Source organism: Microchirus variegatus (genome assembly GCF_963457635.1).
Source record: "Microchirus variegatus genome assembly, chromosome: 3".
Taxonomy (NCBI): Eukaryota; Metazoa; Chordata; class Actinopteri; order Pleuronectiformes; family Soleidae; genus Microchirus; species Microchirus variegatus.
In genome coordinates, this window is record NC_139804.1 from 21,635,622 (window position 1) to 21,652,745 (window position 17,124).

Genomic DNA, 17,124 nt, shown 5'->3' on the forward strand with positions numbered 1-17,124 from the left:
CCAAGGATGACTAACAAAAAAAAGGGACTGTCGAGAGACCTTGTTTATCCAAAGCTAAATAATTACATATGCATTGTCGTTGAACTAGTGATACAACACTGTTGTCTCTAGATAATCTCACTTGTGTCATCACGGAGCTTCTATTAATTAGCCTTGCAGAGTTTAAACACTGGCCTTCAAATAATTTCCCCCCATCAATAAAACAATTTGAATGTGGAAATGAACATGTTTAGATATTCAGGGCTTTTCGTAAGAAATGACGGCACTTAATCATGATAAGAAACACTTTGGCAGTCATGTTTTTTAAACATGGCCTGGCTTAGTGAATGAAGACCAGCTATCTAAATCCTCTGAATGTTACGTTTGGCATCAATGCATCAGAGGAAAGAGGCTTTCCATAAGAGACAAAAACACATACAGTGTTATCTCGTGAGAGCTCTGTAAAGTGACATGTAATGAAAGAAATGAAACACACAGAAGACTTTGCAGTCTGAGCAAAAATCTATGTTATATATCATCATCACTGCTATGATGTCCTCCCCTCCTCACGCAAATAGGGCAGCTACAGTTCAGAAGAGAGTCATCGTAATGCTGCAGTGTGTAACCTGTGGGGATTTTTGTTGTGTTATTATTCTGCCTCTGTGAAGTATATGTGTATGTTGTCCATCTGAAAACAGTCTCTGTCAAGCAATACTATCAGATCTGACTGAGAGAGCGTTTGCGTGCATACACCAGTAGTGCACAGACGGGTGGGGATAAGACACGTCCATCCTGTCAAACAGCTAAATGACCGAGTTTTTGTCTTTACGTAATATGATTCACTTCCTGTGTGCAGCATGGGAGTATTGCGAAGCAACACAAGATATAAACACCACCATTCTGAGAAAAAAAGAGAGAGTTGTGCGGGGCTGATCAACACTGTGTGAACTCATTTGACAAGGGCTTGAATCTAACAGACGTTTGTTCATTTGAAAGTTACACATTACAGCGTTACAGGTGGTGGATGCGATCCTCGGCTGCTCCAGGTTACAGTACGTGCTCCGGGTGGCTAAAGGATGTCAAAAGTACTAGATGTACTGTTTCATGTGAAAGTGAATGGATGAATTTCAAAACTACAGAGCGGTTGCCAAGAATGGTGGTATTTTGCTCACCTGTTCTCTGGTGGTTGCCTCAAGGCCTTGTAGGAATTTGGGGGGAAGAGGAGAAGTAAATGAAAACCTACTGAACTATTAAGTTGCACATCCCACAGATGTGGGAAGAATCAGTTATGTCAGCAAAAACAAAAAAGGAACTATGAATTATAAACAGTCCAGATTGAACAGTTTCACAGTAATTTCTCATGAGGCAATTTAAAAGCATGTTCCCAAGAGAGGTATTCTTAACCATTCCTTGTCCGTGACTCAGTCAATACGTCATTGTACACTACAATATGTTCAACTCAATGTAAAACTATGTCAAAAGAATAGATTATTGTGGGATTTGTTTTGTAAAAGAAGAAATGGAAACTATGTTCTTATCCTCCCTGCTCACTCTACTACTTTTTTTGTCTGACTTGCTTCATCTCTCTCTCTTTCTCACCCCATTCTGCATTCCACACCTAAGAATGGGTTGTACCTGGCACAGTGTTGTGGAAAAGCACTACATTCCTTCACATGCGCGTGTGCGTGCGTGCGTGTGTGTGTGTGTATGTGCACAAACACACAAAAACATGGGCTTGGCACAACAGGTTGCAGAGAGAGAAAACAAAACTCCTGACTGGCATTTATCGGTATGAGCAAATGTTCGAATCCATTCACTGCAAAGGCAGGAGGTCCTGAGTGAATTGTACAGAGCAGAGCCCATGAGGGTATTGAGTAATATAACCTTGAAGAAAAGTTTCTCTGTACGTGAAAACAAACATACAGTGAGATACAGCATTTCATCAGCTTTTTAGCACATAAAAGGTTCATGAGCTGATGAAAAGTCAAAAAGACACTTGCGTCTTTTTTGAGAAAAAGATAATAGTGACACCGTCTGGTTGCAGACTTTAAATCGCCTTTATTAGACTCTTTCAGTGTTGACAACAGAAGAAGGGGTCTCTTGTTGGCCAGAGTCGCCAGAAAGCCAGTTATTGGGGAGAGCGTTCATTGTTGTCGAGACCATTTCAGCTGAAAGTGATACCACTGCTTCTGTAACCACACAGGAGACCCCACTCTTCACCCTCGCAATACATAACACAATGCAGAACTGTGTGTTCAGGTTTCCAGGTAAGACCTTATCTTCTACCAGAAGATGCATGGCAAGCAGATCATGTAAAATGGTTGGCACAATGTAGCCCTGTGGAGCACAGAAATTGTGAACGCTCCCAAGTAAGGCAAGTCCTGTAACTCAGGCTCTATTCAAACAAAAAGGAAGCGATACCTCTGCCTCATTGTGGGAACTGTTACATAATATTGTGAACAGACACAATGTAAACACTGTACCTATGAATGGAGGCAGGGAGGAGGACACCTATGCCTCTCATCTTTATCTTATTAATACGTTTTGCATGGACCGCAAGCACAAACAAGGAGCAGATAAGTGCTAAATCTAATGAGAATGTTATCACACCTGTGAAGCTGGATCTTTCTTGAAAGGTAATTAAAAAAGTAATAAAAAGGAGACATAATTAGCATCCTCAAATCAAATCTCCTTACCATGGCATCTTGTGCAACAAACACACACAAAAATTATTTCCACATGGTCTTTCGTCGATCAGAACCCAGTTATACAGTAACTCACATAGACTAAACTTTATTGTTGTTATTGCATTTCACATTTCCTCATTATTAAGACTCAATGGCTTTTTACTTTAATGAACTCATAAATTATTATCAGACTCCAAATGATTTCGCACAAAACAATCATCTTTTTTTGGGAAATGATTTCAATATTGTGGTTCTTCTAATGATGCCACAGTGGCATGTATTTAGCACTTCATAAAATATCTGGCTATGCACAGTAGACTGTATTTCTGTCAATTGAATCAGATTATAGCACACAGCTGATAAGTACACTATATTACAAAGAGCTGGGCCCAGAGAAATAGGGCTTGCTGCTCCCGTTCAATATCCTCTGATGTGTCATGAAATGAAATGAGGTCATGTAGCACGATTAAACATCTCTACTATCAGGGTTGAGGAAACGCTCCTGGCAGACCAGATGGATGTGAGGATGTAACTGACGATCCAGAGCAAATGAAGATGTAAATAAACTTCAAAAGGGCTTCGTATAAACACAGGCGAGTGAAACTGAACCAGTGACGGCTAGAAAAACAAATATCGTCTCCCATTAGGGATAATTACAACTGTAATGACAAGAGATCGGGGACAGGGATTGCAGAGTAATATGTCTAGAAATAGCAGGGGAGACCCGTTACACCATCCATGATTTTGTACCACGGAGAGAACAGAAAAACTGGGCCTCAGGCCTCCACACAGTGAGTTCATATGAGGGGACAGATATGAGAGAATGTATTATATATTAATGTGGTTCTATTTTGAACGAGCCCATGCCTCATGCTTTTGCGTTCATGCTTATTATCAACATCCTGAAATTTAAGTTGAAGTTAACCTGGCAAAATAAACACAATATAATAATAATAATAAGAAGAAGAATTAAGAATGTTAAATAATCCTTAGTTACGATTAACGTATCATTTAAAATGATTAAACTTAACTTTTATAATGTCATTAGTGATTATCTACTGTGTTATTGATTAGTTAATCATTGGGTAGCTAGGCAGTGTTTCGTGGAGGTTACTGTCTTGTGCTGTCATGTCCCTACAGCAGTAGAACAAGTATGTGGAGGCCACTGTCTCTGACAGACTTGGGACAGGGAAGGAGGGAGGGATTGGGACTCCTCCCTATTTTACAGTCTGCATTCTGCAGTCTCACCATTAGATGTCACTATTTCTTACACACTGGACCTTTAACATGACATTCGTGGTCAGAGGCAGAGGAAGAGCCAGCCCAAGGCGTCATAAGTGAAGTAAGTGGCTGCTCCCATTGAGTTCACAGCCTATACTACTACTACTATATAATAAGAAAAATACATTTAAAAAAAAGAAATTAAGAATATACATTTTACATTACATGTTGTACTTGAATTGGTAAAAAAAAAGTTGTTAATGTACAACAACATTAAAACAGATTCGTGCTGGACAGAATATTACAACGTGGCAGATCATTTTGGTTTAATTATTGACACTACCGTTCTACACTACTGGGTCACTATCAGTCGTTTGGTATGTGTGTTATTTTTTTATTTTTCTCCCAGTGCTCCGGCCGCAGCTCCGGCTCTCACCGCCCGTGCCCACTTCCTGAATCCTGATACACCTGTTTGTCAGGTAGGAGTCAACCTCCAGTCAGAAGGAGCAGCAGCGAGTCTGAGTCATGTCAGGACTGACTATGGACTCAGCCGTACCCACGTTCTGACTTTTTTTTGTTTTCTATCGTCACGCGAGTGAGTGTTTTTCCCCACATTAAAATGCGTCGATTATGTGGAAGGATTGTTGCTGTGGACGGTGTGGCGGCGTCGTCGTCGCCGCTGCTGCTATTCTGTCTGCTCGGGTGTTTGGGTGAGTATCCAGGCCGAGGCTCGGCGTCCATGTCGCTGACAATACAAGTTTCAACAAACTGTGTGGAGTTAGTTCACGGCCAACTTCTTGTTAGTTTCAGTATACTGGCACTCACTCAGTCGTACATTTCATTCAGGTGCTCGGCGTTTTAAACTTCTCTAACCCAACCCTTCGCACGCCATTGCATGTATGCTAAGTTTTAATTTAACTTAAATGCAAATTAACGACAGGTGTGTCGTGAAATACGTCTGCGGGTCCGCAAGTGCTACATCTAACGCCATTTTAAGACGGCCCCTGTTTACGTTAACGTAACCGTGTAATAATAAAAACATAGTTAGCCTTTCAATGTGGCGTGTTTTAGATTAACTGGTGAAGCAAAAATTACATACTGTGAACGAAATATATTGTAAACATTATGAATTTGCCATGGTCTACAACAACACAAGTATTGCAAGTCATATTTTTGAATTAATTATTGAATTTTGTAGGAATAAGTCAAAATAGCTCACAGGTCACTGGGTACAGGACTTTAAGCCAGTGTTCCACTATTGCGAAGGTCGTGACAAGAACACATTTGGGTATAATTTAAGGTTTCTGATGATGTATGCTGTCATCTGTGGAACATCTAATATTTTGAATTAATAAAGCAGTTGTTTCCAATATGTTTATGTATGTTTTATTTATTTATTTAAAAAAAAAAAAAAAGCTCCTGCATCCTCTCTGCCTGGGAATGATGAGTATAAATATTTCTAATAGAGCACCATCAGTTACTGTGGTCAGCATAGACGAAATATTAAAACTAATGGACTTTTGTCAGGCATTAAAACCATAACATTCTTCATTTGTTTACCTTCCCTTGAAAGCATTTGACCAATTATGGAATTAAAAAATAAATACAATAATGGCTACCAGTGCTGGGTATATGTACTATATAGGTATGGTGGAGCAGCGCCCAACCAAATAATCTTGCTATTACTACACCCCATGTAAAATAAACACTGACTGAGTTGGGACACAGTTAAGCAACATTTGTGTGGGAGGATGAGTATCATTTGTGTGTCTGAATATGATAAATGTTTTACAATATTGTTGAGCCATTTCTGCATATTTGTATATTGAAATGCATCCAATTGTTTGGCCACAGTGATAGCAGGGCAGCACAAGTTAGTGTTGTCTCAGTTTGTTTTATTAATTAAACAAAATATCCAGACATCTTGTTATTTGAGAGAGCAGGTGTCAACATGCTGCCAACTTCCCAGTCCCACCACTAATTTCTAGATGTTCAGCATCCTTCTCGTTATTTACTTGAAAGCTTTCAACAGCTCCTTTGCTTGACTTTCGCTTGTATGATGTGATAGTCTTGTTTGTGCTGATGACTCATCTAAGGGGGTCTTGAAGATGGTTCAGTGTGATCACCTGAGACTGTGTGTGTTTTATGCTAGATAAACTTTGTCCTCACTGTTGGGGTCTTTGATGGAATCAGTGTCTAAGATTAGATATCTGCTGATTGCCACACTTATTTTGCTCCCACTTGGTGAAAATGTGGTTGGGGGTGAAGGGTTGGTTTGGTGTAATTTTGAAATGTCAAAAGATGTTTTAATTTTGGCCCAGAAAAAGCAGTGTTTAAGAGTCAGTGATGGGGTTTTAATACTCATATTCAGGGGACTCGACTAGGGGAAATGACTAATATGACTTACATATTAGCCATATTGTTGTGTTTGCTGTTATATGATAATTAGGGTTGCAATGATTAAGCGATTAGTAATTAATTACTAAATTAATCGTCAACAATCTCAAAAATTGTCGGATTGACTGTTTTTTCAGGTCATAAATGTGAATATGTTCTGTTTTCTTTGCTCCATTTTGTTTGTGGACAAAGCATGACATTCAAAAACATCATAATTTCCAGGTTTGGTAAACACCAATCAACATTTTTCAAAATTGTCTGTCATTTAAGGACCAAACAAGTACTGGATTAATCAAGGAAATAATCAACAGATTAATTGATTATGAGAATAATCGTTAGTTGCAGCCCTAATGATTAAAGCCCTAATTAAAGCCAATTTCAGCAGATACCTATTTCGTGCGGATAACATTATTCATCCTGAGCCACCAGGGTGCATTTGTGGTTTGTGGATGTAGTCTAGCAAGCTCTTAAGCATCATTTATCATTGTAGACTTCTCAGGTCCTTAGTATTCTGAAGAAATAGATATCAATGAAAAAACACCCAGCAACAAACACAGAAGCAAAATGTGTAGCTTTATCTGTAGTTCTAGGTCGTGGACAGACAGATGATTCTGTCAAACACAACAGAGAGGCTGGGGAGAACAGTTCAGTTCTTTTAGGAGGAATTTGCTGTGGTGTCACTTTTTATGTTTCCACTGTAACACTGTTTGCACATAGATTGTATCGGGTTTGCTTACAGCAGGTGAGGACACTGTCACCCACATGAATTTGTCTTCCCTTCCCTTCCCTTCACCTACATCCAAATCTGCACATATCCCCATATCATCTCTCACATTCTCTCTTCCAGTGCCTTGCCTGGTCTCCTCCATCACAGTGAGTTCACCAGCAGAACTGCATGCATCTGAAGGGGACACTGTCGAATTGTCCTGCACTTTCACTTCCACCAGTAGGCCAACCAGTAAGATGACAGTCGACTGGTCCTATAGGCCCCAGAGCGGAGGGCCACCACAGACAGTAAGTACAAATCAAGGCTGTATTATAATTTTTTTGAAGTCTCTTGTCCATTTGAAATGTAATTAATTGACTGAATGTAGATAGTTTGCAAGTTACCATTTGGTAGCAATCATGCATGGTTTTTTTTTGTTGTTGTTTTTTTTAAATCAAATGATACATTTGAAAGTGACAAAAGTTCATTCCAGGGTGTCCATGCAGTTCAACTGCAAAAAGTATGCATGAATGTATTTATTTTCCTCCCGGCGTTTGTTGAAAGCAATGATGCACAGATGTGCTCGCCGTGCAAGATCTACTCGGGGCCGTGCACATATATGTGATGTTACCCATCTAGCTAAAACTGTTTTGTATGTTAAATGTGTGTTGCCAATTACAGCTTGAAATGGCCACAAGTTCTTAAAGGTCACATAGAGTGGTCCTGTTGCACATAAATGTTAGTTATGGAGGTCTACTTACATATATTAACTTGTTTTTATGGTCAAAAACCTCCTGGTTGCTGTAAACGAGCCGATTGAAATCCTCTTTTCTGACGCTCTTCATTAGTCGCGATATTTCAGAGTGAACTTTCACCCCCAGAAGACAGAGGCTTGTGATTGGCCAGTACTATTCAGCACACCTGCTCTCAGAAGCACAGCTCCCCCCCCTGGAACGGTGGATGCACTGCTCCTCATTATCAAAACATTGTTTTAACAGTGTTTAAATATAGCTTCGTCATGACTCCCCACCGCAGTCCCTTTTATGACTTTGACCCGGAGTCAGACCCAGAGTCAGAAGACACTGTTGCTTGTGAAACACCTCCACAACGGACGTTATTCTTCTTCTGCGGTTCAATGTACGCAACCGGATGTGCCCGGACGAGTGCCCGGAGCAGGACGATCTGCTGTTCAGGAGAACTGTGTTTACGTAACTCAAAACTTCAGGGCTTCTTAAACAAGGTAATGACGCAGATACACACCAAAAAAACAGCGTCAATAGGAACTTCCGGTCAAGTTCCGCTTTAAAATATTTCTTATAAAGTCACAAAAAATGCCCCAAAGTCACTCCTTACTTTCTTAACCTGCCAGTAAATCGTCTGCATTTATGTAGCACTTTTCTAGTCTTGATGGCTGGTCAAAGCATTTCATTCATTCATTCAATCATTACACATTGCACAGTATATGCCAGCCATTTTTTCTTCTGTCAGGCATATTATAATCCCCATTCACATGCTGCTGGCACAGCTGCCAGGACTAATTCAGTCAGCTGAATATTTATAATTTAGATTTTCTGGTTACAACTCATTTGAATACATTTCCTTGTACTCTGAGGTAGAGGGAATGATATGTTGAGCTTTTTTCTAAAGTTTGCTTTAAATAATTAAGTTAAATAAATCTTATGTCCCGCCTCTCCGAAGCCTCCAAGGATTTTTTTTTCAAGGGAATCCATAAATCCTCTTTCTATTCAAAATCTCTGTTATTCAAAAGTTATTTTCGATAAATAGTGAGTTTGATAGTCATTTTAGTCAATGGCCATAAGATGGCATTGGTGTTTTTTTCCAGAAGGAAACAGAAATATGCTTCTGACCCATTGTTGTGAAGAAGTACCAAAAATACTAAAAGATATATGGTAATGATTGTTTTGAGCTGAGTTGGTTGTGGCAGTTTTATATTAAGCTTTCTGTTTCATCTCAATGTGCAGATGTAACTTTTTGTATTCTGTACAAATATGACTTGATTGGATATTTGGTTTGTTTACACTATTGACCAAGCCTCTGTTGATTTCTCTGGACTCATATATCTGTTACAAGAAATATCCCCTGAAACAAACAAAGATTAGCCTTAGTTAAAATCTAGATACTGTGTGTCCTGACAATTTTTTTTAAAATCAGCTTTGCTCGAGTACTAATCTTCCGTTTTTAACAATTTGCCTTCCAGCCTGAAGGTTGGAAGGCAAATTCCAACCTTCACAGAAGGTTCTCCAGAAAAACCCTGCTGGTCAGCTGCCTTAATATACCACTTCCTCTGTGGTGGTATCATGGTCTGGAAATACTTCCAAATGTATCCATCCCAACTCAAAGCTGCACTCAGTCATCTAACCCCACATACTCTGGGTTCAATCCCAGTGACCAATACACTAAAGATTCACCACATAATTTAAGCTGTTCCATTTGGACTTGAGGATAACCATCAAGTGTGGTTCTGTGAAATTGCATTTGGAGCATGGAAATCCATAGTGTGGTAGCTGCAACTCCATATGCCATCATCTCCTATAGGAGCACTTAGACTTAAGTGGAGGCTAATGTTTTGTGGCTGTGCTGATATGGAGTGCTGTTGGTTTAGTCATTAAGATGTTGTCTTGTGTCAGAGCATGTATGGGGAGGAGAAGAAAACGCTCTCCATGTGAGTTTGTGTATATGCTCACGTGTGCGTGAGTCAGCACATAGATGGTATTACTTCATAAAGCTGCCATAGAAAGGTGTGTCAATGGCGGAATGCCACAACATTGCCTGTATATCTGTGGACTAACAATCCAAGCTATTTTTTTCTCTTTATCAAATAAATAAAAGGTTGCCAGATTCCTGGATGGAACCAAGTTTGGAAGTTTCTAATTTCTAATTTACAAGCCTTCATTTACTTTCCATCCAATTCCATTAGCCATTTGGTCTGTTTATTGGCCTGTGTGTGCCTGGCTGTATATCACACTGGAAAAGAGACCATGAATAAGCATGTGCAATGCTCCATCAGAAAATATAATTTTGCTGCCAAAGCTTTAGTGTCAATCTGAAGTGCTGCAGTGCTTCACTGACTTGTATAATTACTTCAGTCCTGATGAGAATTCATTTTGTAAATTGGTGAAGAGAAGCTGAATGTTCAATCAAATATCAGTGGGAGCTGATAATAATTATTGGATTTTGGAAATGACTTGAAATTGAATTCTGCTGAATAAGACTAAAAAGATCCATTATGAAGACCTCAAACCTAAGTTATGTAGAGAAGTCAGTGAATGTTTTAGTTTCAAATGTTTCAGATGTGCAGTGTAGGTGACCCCAGTATAAAACAATCTTTCGTTGTCATGTTTGTTTCAAGACTTTCAGACTCTTGTGTAGTCACTAACTTCAAGCTGCTCTCATGTGAGCTGAGCACTGCCAAGTCCTCAAAGGATCAGCCGAGGATGAATAACATTGCAGGGAGATATGCCTGTTTTTATCTTTGCTAGGCTTTTAGTCAGTCAAAATGCAGAAGATAGGCACACAGCTGTAAAGATATAAAACCTTATCACTATTTGTGAAGTATTGTTCAGGTGATTCCATTGTTTGGGGATAGATTTCTTTTGCCTTAGTTTTATTGGGAGGCCACAGTTGTTATTTTTGACAAAGTCATAGCAGCCTAGACCAATCTCTGATCTTGGTCTAGGCTTCTTTCTGTGACTTTTGTTATCCTGAAACTATACATTTCATGACTGACCCACCCAAACCTGCTTTAGGGTCAGTGGTTTGAGGGTTGACCTGCGCATCACTACTGCTTGGCTCTTTTTTGCATATTCGACCTCACTTATTTTTCACATGAGCTGCACGTGTTTCACAGCATAATAGACAGTGAAATTCATCTTTTTAAGTTCAAGCATCTATACCTGTTGTGCATGTTACAAACACAAAAGGTTGTGTTTCTGTTTCAAAGTAAATGCCCTCTAGCATTGCATTTCCCTGATTCTATTCCTTTTTCTCCTACAAAACTTTATTATGATGGATGTTTAGTTTCACTCTGAACAATCATCGTATTTAGCACAAAGGAATAACAAAAACATATGTTATATGATTTTTTCCGAAGCAGAATCACACACCCTCTGTGAACAATATAGAAAACTTGGATTGTACTGTAAGTAACTGTGGTCAAGCTATTGTGTCTGACACTTGTTCTCTGTTGTCAAACTATCTGACGCTGAATTTTAATGCCCTCCTTACAAAATCTTTAAGGGTAAAATCCTGTGAACCAATGAATCACACTGATTTGTAAGGATATTGACATTTTCAAAATAAAACACAGAGAGCAAATATAAAAGTAACTGTATCCGAGTGCCTGTTTGAAAGCACATATTATTTGAATTGGAAAAAATAATGAAAATCCTTACAGCTGTAAGAGACAGAGACAACTGTATATACATTACAAGCTAAATGTCCCCAATTCACAGTTTTTAAATCTAACAAAAAAATTGCAATGAAATACAAAAAAAACATTAGAAACAGTAAAACAAAATTCCATATGTTCTGAACAAGCCTGACTAGGTTGTGCTTAGGACATCTATGACTGCTAGCAGACTGGAAATTAGACATTTAACTGTACAGTTTGAGAGAAATTTAAAGTTAAAGGTGCCACATTTGCACTTTTTAAATTGAAAAAGAATCTCAAATTTTATGAGTAATGGAAAAGACTGACTAGGTCAGGATATCTATGACTATTACCATACTGGAAATATTGTTTTGCTGTACAGTGTTGGATATAGTTTGATTTAAACATTGGCAAAATAAAAAAACTATATTTGTGCTTCTAATGAAGTATAACATTTACTTGCACCGTTTTCTTGTTTACCATCACTTACATAAGCCTGAATGTATATGGGAAATGACAAAAAGGAAGCCTGTAAAGTTGTGGCACTGGAGGCGGTGTGTTGAAAAATGTGTAATTTTGTGCAACCATTGCAAGAAGTTAGTCTGGAGCCATGTCAGCATGCAGCTACCACACATTTCACACACATCCAGTGTGGGCCCAGCTTTTGGTCTGATCTTGAAAGGATGCAAAAACATAATTTTTGAAGAAAAAATCTGATCTGATCTGCTCTGCTTTGAGAGAAGAGGTGAAAGTGAAAGTTTGTGGGTTCCCATTGCTATTTCTTGTGCTGCTCGCTCTGAGCATGTGTCATAGCAGTGATTTACCTCTACCTCCACCATCTTCACTTTTATGATGCAAACAGCCATCAAAGAGACAAGTTGTTTGACATATTTGTCTGATTTTTGTGTTGTGTTGTCTAGTCTATCTATAGAGGTAAGCAGCATTGTTTCCTGCCAGAGTTTGTTACCTTGGTTGTGTGGCGTCAGCTACTAGAGCTCTATAATGTGTGTATTTGTGACAACAGTTCCTGTCAGTAGTATAAAATGTGCCTCCTGGTGTTATTTGAACGATTTCTCTGTCCATCCTTCTCTACAAAGCGCGTTTGGCCACAGTTTCCACTTTGAAGTCCAGTAAAATATTGTTAGCTTCTCTCTTACATGTTGGAGGATAAAGTGGTAGACGATAAGTGAGTGAACTGCAGTATAATTAATTCAGCTTTGCAAGCTGTGCATATTTAGTTTTAACCTTTGATCCGTCAGACTCAAGACAGCTTTTTGAACTGAAAAGTTTACTCCTCAAACTCTTCTTTGTTTGCATCCATCTTCAGCTAGAACAGGTATGGGAGGCAGTTTTTTGTCAATGGTCATTTAAAATCAATGCAGCTGCATTAATTATGTATATTTTTTATGAAGCTTTAAATATTTTAAATAAATCACAATGAATAATGGGTTTGACAGGGCTAATAGTTACCAATGATTTCTGCACACAATGTGTACAGAACAACTTTGTAATTTACACTGCTTAAAAATTGTTATGTTTTCACTTGTTTCTTTAAACATCTTGGTTACTGATGAATAATCACATACTTGTTAAGACACAAACTTCCTTGTTTACTCTGAGGAAAAGCATCCTGAAGAAAGTACACAGTTTCCTCTTCTCCACCTACACTCCCAGCACACTAGTGTCTTTTTTGGTGAAGCTGGGTCAGCTTAACGTGGGAGTAATGAAGAGAATCAGACTGATATTATAAACTGAAATGTTGAAGTTAGTCTTCATATATGTTTATTATTATTTCCTATGCAGAGCCCTCTTCACTCTATTAAAACATAACAGAAAGAAAATGTCCCACCACCATATGTGCCACCACCAGTTGCTTTTGACACTATTTTGCTTTGACAGAAAAATGTTTCTGAGTAATTATTCTTACCTTTTCCTAAAATAAAGTATAACTATCAAAGTGGTAGATTACATGTCTGAGATAGGGGATACCATATGCTCACTATGTGGTCCTTAATCCTTATCAAGTTTTTTCACTGTGTGTAAAGGCGTTTTTACACTGTACAGTATCGCCTTACCTCGGCTCCATTACAATAGTACCTCCTCAACATGGGCGGAGTAATCACAGCACAGCTGCATGAAACTGCCGTGACTTAGTTTTATACATGACACACACAAACTAGTGACTTATAAAGCAGTTGTTTTCAATGAACTGAATCATTAGAATCAGTTTGAAAGATTTGTTCAGTACTTCCTCTATAACCGGAGCAGACTCCGATGAAATTGTACACACTTCCATGCTAAATGTTGGAGATTAACCCACGTTTTCAGGATTGTTAAGTCTTTTTAACTGATCTACAGTTCGGCATTGTTCGGTTTGATTATTGTGCCCATTTCTGTAACGGCACTCTGAACAATCAGTGCATGGCAGTCTGATGAGGACATGCATAGTATCTGCTCAGCTCGCTTGGAACCTTGCCTGAGCAGGTACTAAAAAAAGTACCAGATACCAGGTACTATCGCTAATGGAAAACCAAAATAACAATGCCGTGCCGAAGCAAGTCAAGTAGCGCCTGTGGAAACACGTCATAATAAACAAGGATATGCCAATATGATACTCAGCATGGGTGTCATGCAGCTGTAGCATTAGGTTTTTGGTCATTTCAATTTCGAGTTAAAAAAGCAAGCCCTATATTGGACACAAACAGTGGTATTAAGCAATCCGCAATAGTAGGTGTATTTTTATAGAATTAAATCAACTAAATTGAATTTGTTGAGGTACAAATAAACAAACAGAAGGCATAGATACTGGTTAAGATGGATGGCACAGTTCCTGATTTTTTTTAACAAATTCAGTTTTTCTCTTCCAGTTTTTCCACTTCTCTTCACGGGCGTTCCTCCCACCTGATGGTCAGTTTGCTGGTCGTATTCAATGGCAAGGAAGCCCTGCGCGTGGCGAAGCCTCCATTTCTCTGGTCAATGCCACACTAAACGATAATGGGACCTTTACGTGCTCAGTCAGAAACCCTCCCGATGTCCATGGGTCCCCGACTTCACACACTGTGCTGACTGTCACACCAAAAGGTAGGAAAGCACTTGTGTTATGCTAGTGCTGTCCCTTTTTATCTGGCACAGTGAGTTCTGGCTGGCCTGAATCCATACACTTTTTACTCATCAGAAGACAGAAACAGCGATACCATGGTTTTTTTGCGGTGTGAATTCTACACCATAGATGGCTAATGACACAGCGGTTTGCTCCAGTGGAGCTAGTAGCTAAAGGAGTTGGCAGATCACACACAAACATCTGTTGTCACGTGCGTGTGTACATGTGTGCGTGTGGGTTAGGGTTCGTATGGGGGGAGAAAAATATCTGAATATAAATCTAATATTCATTTGATCATTTTAATTCCTGTAGCGTCTTCAACACTGTAAGCACTCGAATGTGTGTAACGTCAGTTGTCAAATCCAGACTCTTGTGTTGTTGTTTCTCCTCTGTGCTTGTCCTGACTTCCCCCTGAGGTGTTTGGATTTTGTTTGTCCCACAGTTAATTGTGTGCTGTTTACTACATGCAGAGTTGGAGCTGAGAGGAAGCAATTTCAACCACAGCAGTCTAATCCAAACATCTCCTGTGTGTTTGTACACGCTTGTCATGATGTTAGCTCGGTTTCCTCATTCGTGTTTGCCTGTCAGTGCTGTCAGCAGACTGTTGATGGTTAAATTCAGGGGGTAATGTGTTGATACACATATGCAGTAGTTGTGATAATTAAAAATATTGAACTACTGCAAAGCAAGAAGGTTCTTTTAAACATTTTCATATTTTGGGATTTAAGAGTATTTGATTTTTTTTTTTTTTTTTTTGTCAGTGGCTTTAATTTCACTGTATTTTCATCCTACACCATTTTAAACATTGGATTATTATTTTGATGTTGCTGTCGTTTCAATTTTTATTACCTTTCACTGCCTACATTTTTTATTTTCTTATGTTTGAATAAATTCATTAATTTGTGCAGGGACAAGATAAATAGGACTCAAAAATATGTAAGTGGAGCACACACCAGCACTTCTCAAGTGAGCGTGGTTAGATCTTTTTATTTTATTTCTTGTATGCCAAGAACTTAAGAAGGCACTCTTCGCAGCCAAAACATACAGCAACATTAATTTGTCATTGTCTATTATTGTTCAAAAGCAATAAACTGGTATGTTACCGTTTACCCTGAGTGCATCACGACACGCTCATAACTCCTGTGTACACTATATGTTTTGTTCATAAATACCTATGATGTCACATATGTGCACGGTCATAAACGAGATCCCACCTTCTCTTCCACAGCCGTCGGTGTCCGCTTCTCCGATGTTGCAGTCCTCCTCTTTTTCATCCTTGTGCCTTCTGTTGTCATCACCCTCATTCTGATTGGACGGATAATCTGTCCCAAGAAAGAGCACAGCCAATCAAAGGCCTACAGATCACCCATAGAGGTCACGGAGGGGTGAGTAGATTGACTCAACTAATCACTACTGTTGGTCTTCAGGGAGCAGTGATGGTCACTGCAGGTCGTGATGGGTTATGGATGTGCGTCTAAATCACCAATTTGATAAAGATTAAACAAGAGTTTTAAGTTGAGTTAAGGGTTCATTTCAGGACGAGCTGGTCCTTCAGGAAAGTGAAAGAGAGAAGTCTAAAACCTACAGCTTCTATGAGCAGACATTACACTGGAGAAGTCATAGAGGAGCTGGTATTTGCTCTTTTGGTTTGTGTAATACATGAAAATAAAACTGGCCAGTACTATGTTGCATAACTGATATGGACATGAGTATAAATGTAATAAGAAGCAACTCTGGTTCTCTTGGGAAGTCATTATGTTACACTGAGCTGCAGCATTTTTTGATAATCGGAGCTACTTTCTCAAAACTGCAGTATTTGTTTTGCTTGTATTTGCTTTTGTTTACTATTTACACAGAATGTCATGTTACCCAGTGTTAAGACCACATAAATTACGATCGAGTGTCTTCTTCCAGCAGGAAATGTGAAAATGTGTCATGTTTCCATTTTTACATGTTTCACAGCAGATTTTTGTCTCTTTTAGTCTGTGTTATTTATATTCTGTGGAGTGTGAATGTCATTATTGTCATTACTGACCAACTTTTTTTTTTGTTAAATTCATCAGAGAGGAGTATGCTGTCAACCCCTCAGCGGCTACAGCGAAGAAGCCCACATGCTGTGACCTATATTTTATGGTACATTATGGAACATTTCATAATAGCATGTCTTACAACCCATAAATAACTTAATGAGACATGTCTGCCAGATACTTCTTACATGTTTTATATGTCCTTTATGTCTGGAAACTGGACCCGTGTTCGTGTGACTGTCTGTAACCTGACTGTCTCTTTTTTTACCCTTGTGTGTCCAGGACTCGGAGGATGAAGAAGCGTATTACAACCTAAAGAAGAAGCCTCCCATAGATGAAGGCTATGCCGAGTCTCAGTGCTAGAGAACACTGGTAGTTGGGAGATGTAACTGCCTCCCGTTTGGACCTCATTGTGCTTTTCAAAACACGTGAGGTCAAGAATGTAAATCCAAATGCTGGATTCATGTCTTCTGTGCCACAGTCAAACAGTCACCCAGTTACGTTGGTGATGGAGTTTACTTTGTTGACCCTTTTTTTGCGTGCTCCTAAATTTCTGAAGGCTTCCGATTCACCAGTTTGCAGTTTTCATACCAGTTAATACCTCAGTACCAGCAGAG

The 17,124-nt window shown here is 39.1% G+C and overlaps 1 protein-coding gene across 1 annotated transcript; it reads left to right on the plus strand.

Moving 5' to 3' along the window:
• Window positions 1-3,404: 3,404 nt before the first annotated feature.
• Window positions 3,405-16,870, plus strand: mpzl3 (myelin protein zero-like 3; the record flags this gene model as incomplete). The annotated part of the gene is made up of 7 exons (XM_083886888.1): window positions 3,405-3,457; window positions 4,297-4,439; window positions 7,132-7,298; window positions 14,248-14,461; window positions 15,709-15,865; window positions 16,544-16,613; window positions 16,790-16,870. 7 exons carry the CDS (start codon window positions 3,405-3,407, stop codon window positions 16,868-16,870), a joined length of 885 nt encoding a protein of 294 aa, XP_083743014.1.
• Window positions 16,871-17,124: the final 254 nt, after the last annotated feature.